Below are 13,942 nucleotides of genomic sequence, written 5' to 3'. Positions count from 1 at the left end.
CTGTACTGGATTGGGTGTTAAGTAATGAACCGGAGGCGATTAGGGAGCTTAAAGTAAAAGAACCTTTGGGAACCAGTGATCACAATATGATTGTGTTCAACTTGAAATGTGATGGGGAGGAAGTCTGATGTAGCAGAATTTCAGTGGAGTAAGGGAAATTACAGTGGTATGAGAGAGGAGCTGGCCAAAGTAAATTGGAAGGAGCTGCTGGCAGGGATGTCAGCAGAGCAGCAATGGTGTGAGTTTCTGGAAAAAATGGGGAAGGTGCAGGACATGTGTATCCCAAAAATGAAGAAATACTCCAATGGTAAAATAGTACAACTGTGGCTGACAGGGGAAGTCAAAGCTAATGTAAAAGCAAAAGAGAGGGCATACAACAAAGCAAAAGTTAGTGGGAAGATAGAGGATTGGGAAATTTTTAAAAACATACAGAGAGCAACTAAAACGATCATTAGAAGGGGAAATATGAAAGCAAGCTAGCAAATAATATCAAATTGGATAGTAAAAGTTTTTTCAAGTATGTTAAAAGAGAAATGAGAGTGGATATAGGACCACTAGAAAATGAGTCATGAAAAGTATTAACGGGGCAAGGAGATGGCTGCTGAATTAAATGAGTATTTTGCGTCAGTCTTCACTGTGGAAGACACTAGCAGTATGCCTGATGTAGTGTGTGAACGAAGAGAAGTTCATGCAGTCTCTGTTACAAGAGAAAAGATGATCAAAAAGTTGAAAGACCTAAAGGTACATAAGTCACCCAGACCAGATGAACTGCACCCTAGGGTTCTGAAAGAGGTAGCGTTAGAGATTGTGGAGGCATTAGAAATGATCTTTCAAAAATCATTGGACCCTAGCATGGTGCCAGAGCACTGGAAAATTGCAAAAGTTACTCCACTCTTTAAGAAAGGAGGAAGGCAGAGAAAGGAAGTTATAGACCAGTTAGCCTGACCTCAGTGGATGGGAAGATATTAGAGTCAATCGTTAAGAATGAAGTGATGGAGTACTTGGTGACACAGAACAAGATAGTACAAAGTCAGCATAGGTTCCTTCAGGGAAAATACTGCCTGATGAAGCTGTTGGAATTCTTTGAGGAGATTACAAGTAGGATAAAGGGAGTGCAGTGGATATTGTAAAATTGGATTTTCAGAAGGTCTTTGACAAAGTGCCACACATGAGGCTGCTTACCAAGTTAAGAACCCATGGTATTACAGGTAAGTTACTAAAATGGTTAGAGCATTGGCTGATTGGTAGGAAGCATCAAGTGGGAATAAAAGGATCCTTTTCTGGTTGGCTGCCCGTAATGAGTTGTGTTCCACAGGAGTCAGTGTTGGAACCACTTCTTTTTATGCTTTATATAACTGATTTGGATGATGGAATAGATGGCTTTGTTGCCAAGTTTGCAGCTGATACAAAGATCGGTGGAGGGACAAGTAGTGTTGAGGAAAAGGATAGGATGCAGAAGAACAGATGGATTAGGAGAATGGGTAAGAAAGTGGCAAATGAAATACAATGTTGGAAAATGCATGGTCGTGCTCTTTGGCATGGAAATAAATGTGCGGACTATTTTCTAAACGGGGAGAAAATCCAAAAATCCGAGATGCAAAAGGGCTTGGGAGACCTTGTGCAGAACACCCTAAAGGTTAACTTGCAGGTTGAGTCGGTAGTGAGGAAGGCAAATGCCATGTTAGCATTCATTTCAAGAGGTCTAGAATACAAGAGCAAGGATGTGATGCTGAGGCTTTATAAGGCACTGATGAGGCCTCACCTTGAGAATTGTGAACAGTTTTGGACCCTTCATCTTAGAAAAGATGTGCTGGCATTGGAGAGAGTCCAGAGGAAGTTCACAAGATGATTCCAGGAACGAAAGGGATATTATACAAGGAACGTTTGATGGCTCTGGGACTATACTCACTGGAATTCAGAAGGATGGTGGGGGGGAATCTTATTGAAACCTTTCGAATGTTGAAAGGCCTAGACAGAGTAGATGTGGAAAGGATGTTTCCCGTGGTGGGAGAGTCTAGGACAAGAGGGCACAGCCTTGGGATAGGGGAGTGTCCTTTTAAAACAGAGATGCGGAGAAATTTCTTTAGCCGAAGGGTGGTGAATTTGTGGAATTTGTTGCCACGTGCAGCTGTTGAGGTCATGTCGTTGGGTGTATTTAAGGGAGAGATTGATAGGTCCTTGATTGGACATGGCATCAAAGGTTATTGGGAGAAAGCTGGGAAATACGGTTGAGGAAGAGATAGAAAAAAATGGATCAGCTATGAGTGAATGGTGGAGCAGACTCGATGGGCCAGATGGCCTAATTCTGCTCCTGTATCTTATGGTATTATGCTCTATGGACGTGGAGTATATAGATTAGTTTTGAAGGGATGATGGTATTGAATGCAGAGCTGTAATCAATGAAGAGTATTCTGATTTATGCACCTTTGCTGTTGAGATGGCCCAGGATTTGAATGAAAACCTAATGAAAGGTCATATGCTGTTGTGATGTTAGGTAAATTAGAGCTGGACAATAGTCATTGGGGCAGGTTACTACATTCTTATTGTTCACCAGTATAACTGAAGCTTGTTTAAAGCAGGTGGGTACCTTCAGACTGCCAAAGTGAAAGGTTAAAGATCTTAGTAAATATCCCAGCTAGTTGATTAGCACAAGTCTTTAGTACTTGGCTAGGTTCACTGTCCGCTGTATAAACTAGGTGCTTTTTTGATGGGTTAGGGTACTCTCTAGTCGGCCTCAGAGGCAGGAGGGCCAGGGGTTGTGGGAGTTTGTGAAGGTGCCTCCATCTTCTGTCAGTCAAAGTGACCATAATGAGTGTTGAGCTCATCTGGGAGTGAAATCTTGATGTCACCTATGATGCTTTTTCTTAGAGTATGTTAACAGGTTCGCACAGCATTGTGGGCCGAAGGGCCTGCACTGTGCTTTAGTGTTCTATCTCAATCATTGGCATTTGTTGCCCACTTTTGCACATTAATACCCTTACACAACCCTTCACTGTTGTCGCTTGTCCTACTAACTCCTGACTGCTTACCCCTCCTCACCAGTTCCTCACTCTCCACTTGCCCACCCATCCCTCACTTCCTCCCTTCCTTTCTCTTCCCCTTCACTACCCCCATCCTCCACTTCCCTTCATGCCATCTCTCTGACTGATGTGACCTTTCTGTTTTCCTCACTAGGCTTCATCGAAGATGAAGATATTAAAGCCATGCTTAAGGGTAGTCACATGCAGAAGATCAAATCTAGCTCTTGGATGAAGTCACGCTTTTATAAGCTCCAAGATGACTGTCAGACGGTGTGGTACGACTCCCAAAAGATCCTGAAGTCAGCCAGGAATCAAATCTGTGAGTATTGCACATGTCTTGGGAGGGGTAGTGGAACAGGGAGCATGCTTAAAGAAAATTTCCAAAAATATTTGTCCATGGCACCAATAATGCCAATAATTTAAATGCCATCCAAGATCAGAGGTGAGAGCCAATTTCGCTTGTTTTCTGTGATCTTCACTCCTCTCTCCAGGTCACGGAGCCTTTCGCTGTTCTATTGTTGTGTCAATTTAAATGCCAGTCCAGATAGACTGAAAAGATAGGATGTGGGTTGGGACAAGAGCTGGTTTTGCTTGTTTTCTGCAACGGTCACTCCTCTTTCCATGGTGCTGAGGTTATGAAGATTGTCCCAATTGCTCTACTCCATGCTCACTAATAAGATGGACTACTAAGCAAGTCTTTCAGCTGCTCGGCTGCTCTGGGGTCTGGATCTGAGGACTCATTTTTGGTTCAGAATGCTGTTGTTTGCTTCAATTATTTGCATTTAGTTTTTTTTCTCTCTTGTTGGTCTTCCATTTTTATTTTTAGTCTGTTTTTTCTTCAGTTGGGTTCTTTCAGGTTTCTTGCTTTGTGGCTACCTGTGAGCAAGCAAATCTCAAGGTTGTATAATTTATGCATTTTGTTTTTGTTAATAAATGTACTTGAATGTTGATTTGGCTCTGTTTCCTGGTGCAGCACCGTTTCAAAGCCAGCAGAGTTGTCTCCTCATGGAATCGGTGACATGGGTTCTATCTTTTATGTATTTTATTTTATTTAGAGGTGCAGCTTGGCCCAACCTAGCCTAATCACAGGACAATTTACAATGACCAGTTAACCTACTAATTGGTATGTCTTAGGACCATGGGAGGAAACCAGAGTACCAGGAGGAGTAATGAGAAGGATGTACAAACTCCTTATAGACAGCACTGGAATTTTACTCTGAACTCTGACACCCCAAGCTGTAATAGCATCACGCTACTCACTATGCTATGGTTGGACTCCCTTGACCATCAGTGATGCTTAAATGGAGTTTGCATGTTCTCCCTATCACCACACATATTCACCCTGAGAGCTTCAGTATCCTCCCACTTATTAATATTGGTTTATTGTTGTCATATATGACAAGAAACAGCGAAAAACTTTGTTTTGAATTGATCATTTTGCACTAAAAATGGACTTTTTTTCTAATTGTGTTCTTTCTTGTAAAAATTGTGTAGAATTTTATTTACTTTTGAATGCTGTGTGTATGATGCTTATGTTCCTGTAATGCTGTGGAAATAAGTTTTCCAGCAGAATCATAAGCATATACGCATCTATTTCCTTAGGAGTTTGTGGAGATTTGGCATGACATCTAAAATTTTGACAAATTTCTACTGATGTGTGGTGGTGAGTATACTGAGTGGTTGCATCACAGCCTAGTGAGGAAACACAATGCCCTTGAATGGAAAAAAGTAGTGTATAACGGACGGCCCTGTCCATCACAGCTAAAGCCCTCCCCAAAGCCTGTTGCAGGAAAACAGCATCCATCAGGGACCCCCACCACTCAGGTCATGCTCTCTCCTCGCTGCTACCAACAGGAAGAAGGTATAAGGGCCTCAGTTCAGGAACAGTTATTACCTGTTAACCATTGGGCTCTTGAACCAAATAGAATAACTTCATTCAACTTCACTTGCCCCATCATTGAAATGTTCCCACAAACTATGGACTCACTTTTGAGGACTCTTCATCTCATATCCTCGATGTTTATTTATTTATTGTTATTATTATTTCTTTCTTTTTTATATTTGCTCAGTTTGTTGTCTTTTGCAGACTGGTTGAACATCCAAGTTGGTGGACGTTCATTGATTCTGTTATGGTTATTATTCTATTTTGGATTTATTGAGTACACTTACAAGAAAATGAATCTCAGGGTTGTATATGGTGACGTATATGTACTTTGACAATAAATTAACTTTAAACTTGCAGTTTTTTCTTGCACCTGTACGTCCATCTGCTTCTGCAGATGATATTGAATGTGACTTTGACAGCCATACAGATTATTTAAAAATGTAAGTACATCGAGGTAGTGTTTAGGGGGAAAAAACAATTTCAGAATGAAGAATGTAGTGCAGCTCGTAAAATAAAGTGCCAGGGCCATGATGAAGTAAAAGATTTTTTAAAATTTGCTTAATCTTACAAAGTAAATCTGTTGTTTTGCGTCAAATCAAGTTAAATAGGTTTTGAGATCTTTACTGCATGAGAGGCCTGTTCAGAAGTGGGGCAGAAGCTGTTCTCATATTCTTGGGCTATTACACTTTCTGTAGATATACTTTGTAGTGAGGTTTCCCTGTGATGGATTGGGCTGTATCCACTACTATTTGTAGGCTTTTCCATTTGCCATTGGGTGCTGAATCAGTGAAAGTCATTGCCAGGGATGGCTGTACAGGTCAAATCATTGTGTATGTTTAAGGTGGAGACTGATAGGTTTTTGATTAGTAAGGGGTCAAAGATTCTGGAGAGAAGGCAAGAGAATGGTGTTAAGAGGGAAGATAAATCAGGCGTGATCAAGTGGCAGAGCAGACTTGATGGGCCAACTGGCCTAATTCTACTCCTATGTCATGGTCTTTTTGACCTTTTTCAGGAGAAAGTAAGAGCATTTTGAGTATTACATTATGTCAAGGTCAAAGTCAGTTTTATAATTGTCTGCACAAGTCCATGTCTGTACAGATGCAATGAAAAACTTACTTGCTGCAGCATCACAGGCACAAAGCATCAGATAAGCCTTACACAAGAAAAACATGAATTAAACATAAGTCTTACAATTATTAAATTTTCTGACAACATTATACTGATTGGCCTTATCTCAAATAATAATGAGGCAGCCTACAAGAGAAGGATATTGAATTGTGTAAGGTAAAGGAAACAAGTAGGGAAGTTATGGAAACTATGATGATTAAAGAGGAGGAAGTAATGGCGCTTTTAAGGAATATAAAAGTGGATAAATCTCCAGTCCTGACAGGATATTCCCTAGGACCTTGAGGGAAGTTAGTGTAGAAATAGCAGACGCTCTGTCAGAAATATTTCAAATGCCATTAGAAACTGGAATGGTGGCAGAGGATTGGCATATTGCTCATGTGGTTCCATTGTTTAAAAAGAGTTCTAAGAGTAAACCTAGCAGTTATAGGCCTGTAAGTTTGACATCAGCGGTGGGTAAATTAATGGAAAGTATTCTTAGAGATGGTATATATAATTATCTGGATAGACAGGTTCTGATTAGGAACAGTCAACATGGATTTGTGCGTGGAAGGTCATGTTTGACAAATCTTACTGAATTTTTTGAAGTGGTTATGAGGAAAGTTGACGAGGGTAAAGCAGTGAATGTTGTCTATATGGACTTCAGTAAGGCCTTTGACAAGGTTCCACATGGAAGGTTAGTTTGGAAGGTTCAATCGTTAGGTATTAATATTGAAGTAGTAAAATGGATTCAACAGTGGCTGGATGGGAGATGCCAGAGAGTAGTGGTGGATAACTGTTTGTCAGGTTGGAGGCCGGTGACTAGTGGTGTGCCTCAGGGATTTGTACTGGGTCCATCATTGGTTGTCATATACATTAATTATTTGGCTGATGGGACAGTAAATTGGATTAGTAAGTATGCAGATGATACTAAGATAGGTGGTTGTATGGATAATGAAGTAGGTTTTCAAAGCTTGCAGAGAGATTTAGGCTAGTTAGAAGAGTGGGCTGAAAGATGGCAGATGGAATTTAATGCTGATAAGTGTGAGGTGCTACATTTTGGTAGGACTAATCAAAATAGGACCTACATGGTAAATAGTAGGGCATTGAGGAATGCAGTAGAACAGAGTGATCTAGGAATAATGGTGCATAGTTCCCTGAAGGTGGAATCTCATGTGGATAGGGTGGTGAAGAAAGCTTTTGGTATGTTGGCCTTCATAAGTCAGAGCATTGAGTATAGGAGTTGGGATGTAATGTTAAATTTGTACAAGGCATCGGTAAGGCCAAATTTGGAGTATTGTGTACAGTTCTGGTCACCGAATTATAGGAAAGATGTCAACAAAATAGAGAGTACAGAGAAGATTTACTAGAATGTTACCTGGGTTTCAGCAGCTAAATTACAGAGAAACTTTGAGCAAGTTAGGTCTTTATTCTTTACAGCGTAGAAGTTTGAGGGGGGACTTGATAGAGGTATTTAAAATAATGAGGGGGATAGATAGAGTTGACGTGAATAGGCTTTTTCCATTAAGGGAGGGGAGATTCAAACAAGAGGACATGAGTTGAAAGTTAGGGGGCAAAAGTTTAAGGGTAACACAAAGGGGAACTTCTTTACTCAGAGAGTGGTAGCTGCGTGAAACGAGCTTCCAGTAGAAGTGGTAGAGGCAGGTTTGGGGCCTCTACCACTTATTGTGTGTGAATTGTCATTTAAAGTAAAATTGGATAGGTATATGGAGAGGAAAGGAATAGAGGGTTATGGGCTGAGTGCAGGTCAGTGAGACTAGGTGAGAGTAAGCATTCAGCACGGACTAGAAGGACTGAGATGGCCTGTTTCTGTGCCATTATGATTATATGGTTATACAGAGAGGAAGTCATCACCCTGACACAGTGGTGCCTCTCCCTGAATGTCGCAAAAACAAAGGAGCTGGTTGTGGACTACAGGAGGAATGGAGACAGGCTAACCCCTATTGGCATCAATGGATCTGGGGTTAAGAGAGTGACAGCTTTACGTTCCTCGGCATACACATCACTGAGAATCTCACGGGGTCAGTATATAGCAGCTAGTGGTGGAAAAACCACAACAGTGCCTCTTTCACCTCAGACAATTGTTTGGCATGAGTCCCCAGATCCTAAGAACTTTCTACAGGGGCACAATTGAGAGCATCCTGACTGTCTGCATCACTGCCTCTTATGGGAACTGTACCTCCCTGAATCGCGGGACCCTGCAGAGAGTGGTGCGGACAGCCCAGCGCATCTGTAGATGTGAACTTCCCACTATTCAGGACATTTACAAAGACAGGTGTGTGAAAAGGGCCTGAAGGATCACTGGGGACCTGAGTCACTCCAACCACAAACTGTTCCAGCTGCTACCATCTGGGAAATGGTACGGCAGTATTAAAGCCAGGACCAACAGGCTGCAAGACAGCTTCTTCCACCAGGCCATCAGACGGATTAATTGTACACTGATACAATTGTAATTCTATGCTAAATTGACTGTTCTGTTGTACATACTATATATTACAAATTACCAGAAGTTGCACATTGCACATTTAGACAGAGACGTAATGTGAAGACTTTTACTCATCATATATGTGAAGGATATAAGAAATAAAGTTAATTCAATTCAATTATACAATACACAATTCTTACAAAGAAAGAACATAACTCAAACAGTTAATTTGTGTGCAAAGTGATCAAGCGGCTATAGGTTTGAGCTGGTTCAAGAATCAATGGCTGAAGGGAAGGAGCTGTTCTTGAACCTGGTGGAGTGGGTCATCAGGCTTCTGTACCAATGGTAACTGCAAGAAAATGGTAGTGCCTCGATGGTGGAAACCTTCGATGTTAGACGTTCCCTTGTTTGGGCATCTACTCCTGAGGATACTACTGATGGTGGGCAGAGTCCACTACTCTCTGCAGCTTCTTGCGTTCCTGTGCATTTGAATTGCTGTACCAGACCATGATACAGCCAGTCAGCAAGTTTGTTTGATGCTTGGTGACAAGCTGAACCTTCTTAACCTCCTAGGAAAATAAAGACACTGGTGTGCTTTCCTTATGATTGCATCTATTTGCTGGGCTCAGGCCAAGTCACTAAGGAAAGAACATTTTAAGTTTTAAATTTTTTAAGAGCGTAGTCATGCCAGAAGATATATGAAACTGCTTGCGGTGGTATAGAGAAGGCTTTAAGGAAATCAAATTATTTGATTCTGTACAGTGAAAGTCCTGATGAGGGTTGATTATTTTCTCTGTGCATTCAGTGAGGAGTCATGGAAGTTATAGCATTGAAGTAGTCCATTCAGCTCATTGATCTGTGCTACCATTTGTGCTCCATAAGTAACTCCTCTCATCCTACCTATATGCCTTCCAATTGATTTATCCAGCCGCCAAATTCATTAATGTATAGAATGGCAGAGCAGGTGCAATTGGTTGAATGGCCTAATTCTCTTCCTATGTCTTACTGTCTTATGGAATACATTCTAACCAGTTGCATCACCATCTTGGTATAGATGCCACTTCACAGGGTTGTAAACTGAGCCTCCCCACCATCGAGGACATGTTCAAAAGGTGATGTCTCAAAAAGGTGGCATCCATCATGAAGGTTCCCTACCATTCAGGATATGCCCTCTTCTCATTTCTACCATCAGGGGGGAGGTGCAGGAACCTGAAGACACACATTCAACTTTTTTAAAACCGCTTCTTCCCCATGCTGTCAGATTTCTAAACGGTGTATGAACCCATGAACATTACTTCAATTGTTTTGCACTACATATTTATTTGTGTAACTTGTATTATATTTTATGTCTTGCACTGTACTGCTGCAAAATGACAAATATGTCAGTGATAATAAACCTGATTCTGATTTTTAAATGTAACAGCTGCAGAGGAAGAGCAGTGCAGGTAAAGCAATGAGGTTGAAGGTCATAACAAGGTATTTTCCATATTAATCTCCTCTACTCTCTTTCAAAGGCCTTCATACTTGCTGAGAGCTTGTTGCCTAACAAGTATTTTCCTCGCTCTCTCAGAAATACCAGGAGCTGTTGTACTTTTTAAACCAGTACTCAACCTGACTGACACTTTTCATGATTACTACACAAACACAGCTGAATACAATAGCACAATGGCAGTTAGTCACCAAGCAATTAAGGTGTGGACTATTGTACCAGTGATATCAGATTTTTTTTTATTTAATGAGCTGAATTAAATTTTGCACTATGGCAATATTAATTCATAATTAAACAAACAGAAACTGAAGCACAACGAGTTTGCCTCAATAATGATGATAATGCAACTGCTGGACTGCCACTAAAAACCCATCAACCTTGCTAGAATCCTGGAGTCATATAGCTCGGAAACAGGCCCTTTGGCCCAAATGCTCCATGCTAACCATGATGCCCTATCCAAGCTTGTCCTGTTTCCTAGTACCCTAAATCTTCCCAATCAAAGTACCTGTTCAGCTGTCTTTGTAACCTCTGTGTTACAAGCTATGTTGCCCCTCAAGTTCATATTGAATCTCTTCCCTATCATCTTAAACTGAGTAAAATCAGTTGGGTGAATGCAGTCAGTAGTTTCACAAAGTTCTGCAGAGATTTACCAGAATTCTGCCTGGTTTGGAGAGGATGTCTTATGAAGAAAGGTTGAGCGAGCTCAGGCTTTTCTCTTCGAAGTGAAGGAGGATGAGTGGTGACTTGATAGAGGTGTACAAGATGATAAGAGGAGTAGGTCTAGAGGGCATCTAGAGATGTTTTCCCAGGGCAGAAATGGGTTATACAAAAGAATATAATTAAGTATTGAGAGGTCATCAGAGGTAAGTTCTTTACACAGAGAGTGGTGAGTGTGTGGGATGCCCTACCAGGGATGCTGGTAGAGGCAGATACATTACGGACATTTAAGAGTCTCTTAGATAGACATATGGATGGTAGAAAAATGGAGGCTATGTGGGAGGGAAGAGTTAGATTGATCTTAGACCATAAAATATAGGAGCATTTGGCCCATCGAGCTTGCTCCACCATTTCAAGGCTGATCTATTTTCCTCTCAGCCCCAATCTTCTGCCTTCTCACATTGTCCCTTTGTGCCCTGACCAATCAAGAATCTATCACCCTCTGCGTTAAATATATGTTGAGCCTTGCAATTCACAGCTGTCTGTGGCAAATAATTCCATAGATTCACCACTTCCAGGTTAAAGAAATTCCTCCTCATCTTCATTCTAAAAGGACCCCTCTCTATCCTGAGGCTGTGTCCCCAGGTCCTAGACTCCCACACCCTAGGAAACATCCTCTCCACATCCACTCTGTCAAGTCCTTTCACCATTCAATAGGTTTCCTTCATTCTTCTGAATTCCAGTGAATACAGGCATAAAGCCATCAAACATTCTCTTCATATGACAACCCATTCAATTCTGGAATCATTTTCATGAACCTCCTTTGAACCCTCTCCAGAGGAAAGGTTGTGAGCTAGGCCTTTTCTTTTTGGAGCAAACAAGGATAAGTGGCAATGATAGGGGTGTACAAGATGATGAGAGGCATAGGTCAAGTGGACAACCAGAAAAATTTTCCAAATGTGGAAATGGCTAATACAAGGGGGCATAATTTTAAGGTGATTGTAGGAAAGTACAGGGGGGATATCTGGGGGTTTTTTAAACACAAAATGGTGCGGAGGACTATGTAGCAGAGAACAGTTGGATGGATCTTAGTGTAGGTTCTATATTCCGTCTTGCTTCCCTGATCTTGGGGAAAAAGAAGTAAGTACATTCATGCTAAGCCCCTCATGATGTTATCCACCTCTACAAGGTCACCTTGTATCTTGTGCTTGTATCTCTTCTCTCTCCACTTGTATTCACGTCCTTCAGGACACAACTCTAGTTTTTTGCCTGGCATGGAACTCCACAGTGAACAATGACTTGACCAATTTAGACCACAAGATATAGGAGTGGAAGTAGGCCATGCTTTGCCATTCAATCATGGGCTGATCCAATTCTTCCAGTCATCCCCACTCCCCTGCTTTCTCCCCATACCCTTTGATACCCTGACTAATCAAGAATCTATCTATCTCTGCCTTAAATACACCCAATGACTTGGCCTCCACAGCCGCTCGTGCCAACAAATTCCACAGATTTACCACCTTCTGACTAAAGTAATTTCTCCAATTAGCCATGCCTTCACTTCAGGGTCAAGTAGGGCTGGATAACAAATGTGTTCACTTACACAGTACATAAATGAACTCTATTCCTGCTCCTTCTTTACAGTCTGGCTTTTATTGGTTCACCTCATTCTCTTCTGCTCTGATATGCCATAAAGCTCAGGATATTGAATATCAACCACCATAGCAATTTTAACTTTTAATTGTAAGTCCTGCCTAATCCTCTTGAACAGTACATAACTACACACACGCGCGCACACACACGCACACACACACACGCGCACACACACGCGCACACACACACACACACACACACACACACACACACACACCCCCCCCCCCCCCGTTCTGTCTTGGGCATGAGCCTTCCCAACATCCAGGACATCTTCAAAGGGCGATGCCTCAAAAAGGTGGCATTTGTCAGTAAGAACCTCCATCACCCTGGACATGCCTTCTTCTCATTGCTGCCATTGAGACAGTGCAGGAGCCTGAGGACACGTACTCAATGATTCGGGAATAGCTTTTTCCCCTCTGACATCAGATTTCTGAATGGACATTGAACCCATGAGCACTACCTCACTACTTACTTTTCTCTTTTTGCCTTGCCTCTCTCCTTGAAGATGTCCTAGATGCTGGGAGGCTAGTGCCCATGCCGGAGCTGGCTGAGTACACAACTCTCTGCAGCTTATTTTGATCCTGTACAGTTGCACTATGCACCCCCCCCCCCCATACCGGATGGTGATTCAACCAGTTAGAATGCTCACCATGGCACATCTATAGAAATTTACAAACGTCTTTGATGGCATACCAATTCTTCTCAAATTCCTAATGAAATATAGCCACTGTCATGCTTCTTTGTAATTCTATTGATACGTGGGGTCCAGGATAGATCTTCAGAGATGTTGACATCCAGAAACTTGAAATTGATCTCCTTTGCTCAGATAGCATCTATGGAGGGAAATGGACAGTCAGATTTATTATCTCTGACACGCCTGTATGTTGTGAAATTTGTTGATTTGCTGCAGCAATACAGTGCACTACAAAAATACTATAAGATACAATAAGAGATAATTTTTTAAAAATTTAAGTAAAGCAAATAGGGAGGAAATAGTGAAGAAGTGTTCATGGGTTCATTGTCCATTTAGAAATCTGATGGCCGAGAGGAAGAAGCTGTTGTGTGTATCTTCAGTCTCCTATATTACCTCCTTGGTTGTAGTAATAAGAAGAGGGCATGCCCTGGAAGGTGAGAGTCCTTAATGATGGATGCCAACCTCTTGAGGCATCACCTACTGAAGATGTCCTTGATGGTTGGGAGACTAAAATACACTTCATTTGGACTTAGGACAGTTGACGTTTTGGGTTGGAACCCTTGCTTAAACATCTGCAGAATCTCTTGTATATCCTCTTAAATCAGTTGTTCTCATCTATATGGAGATCACATGCTTCTGGATTTTGCTTCACCTGTGGAATCAGAGTTGGTGCCTTCACACCAAATCATTAATATACATTCTAACAATGAGAAAAGTTGCAGATGCTTAAAGAACTGGTTCCTACCCAATGTCCAGAGGGCAGACTAATTACTCTAGCTCCAGGCTCTCGTCGATGTGCACACAAGCTCAGTTAAAACTGACTGAGGCACTGTCAATCTCAGGTGCCACACCATAATGAAGAACACAGTAAACCAAGTTCCACCAGTCTTGATGAAGATTCTTAGCCCAAAACATCGACTGTTTGCTTCTCTCCTTAGATGCCTGACCTTTATTTATTTTTATCTAGAGATACAACATAGAACAGCTCTTTCCG

The 13,942-nt window shown here is 41.6% G+C and overlaps 1 protein-coding gene across 1 annotated transcript in view; it reads left to right on the top strand.

Annotated features, from left to right (window-relative positions):
* plcd1a (phospholipase C, delta 1a) overlaps nucleotides 1-13,942 on the top strand; it is a 111,602-nt gene that overhangs the window by 41,751 nt on the left and 55,909 nt on the right. The window contains exon 2 of the mRNA XM_059971717.1: nucleotides 3,175-3,339. Coding sequence (XP_059827700.1) covers nucleotides 3,175-3,339 — 165 coding nt within the window. The remainder of the gene's footprint in view (nucleotides 1-3,174; nucleotides 3,340-13,942) is intronic.

Source organism: Hypanus sabinus, chromosome 6, assembly GCF_030144855.1.
Source record: "Hypanus sabinus isolate sHypSab1 chromosome 6, sHypSab1.hap1, whole genome shotgun sequence".
In the NCBI taxonomy this organism is placed as follows: domain Eukaryota; kingdom Metazoa; phylum Chordata; class Chondrichthyes; order Myliobatiformes; family Dasyatidae; genus Hypanus; species Hypanus sabinus.
This window is presented reverse-complemented; position numbering and strand designations above follow the sequence as displayed.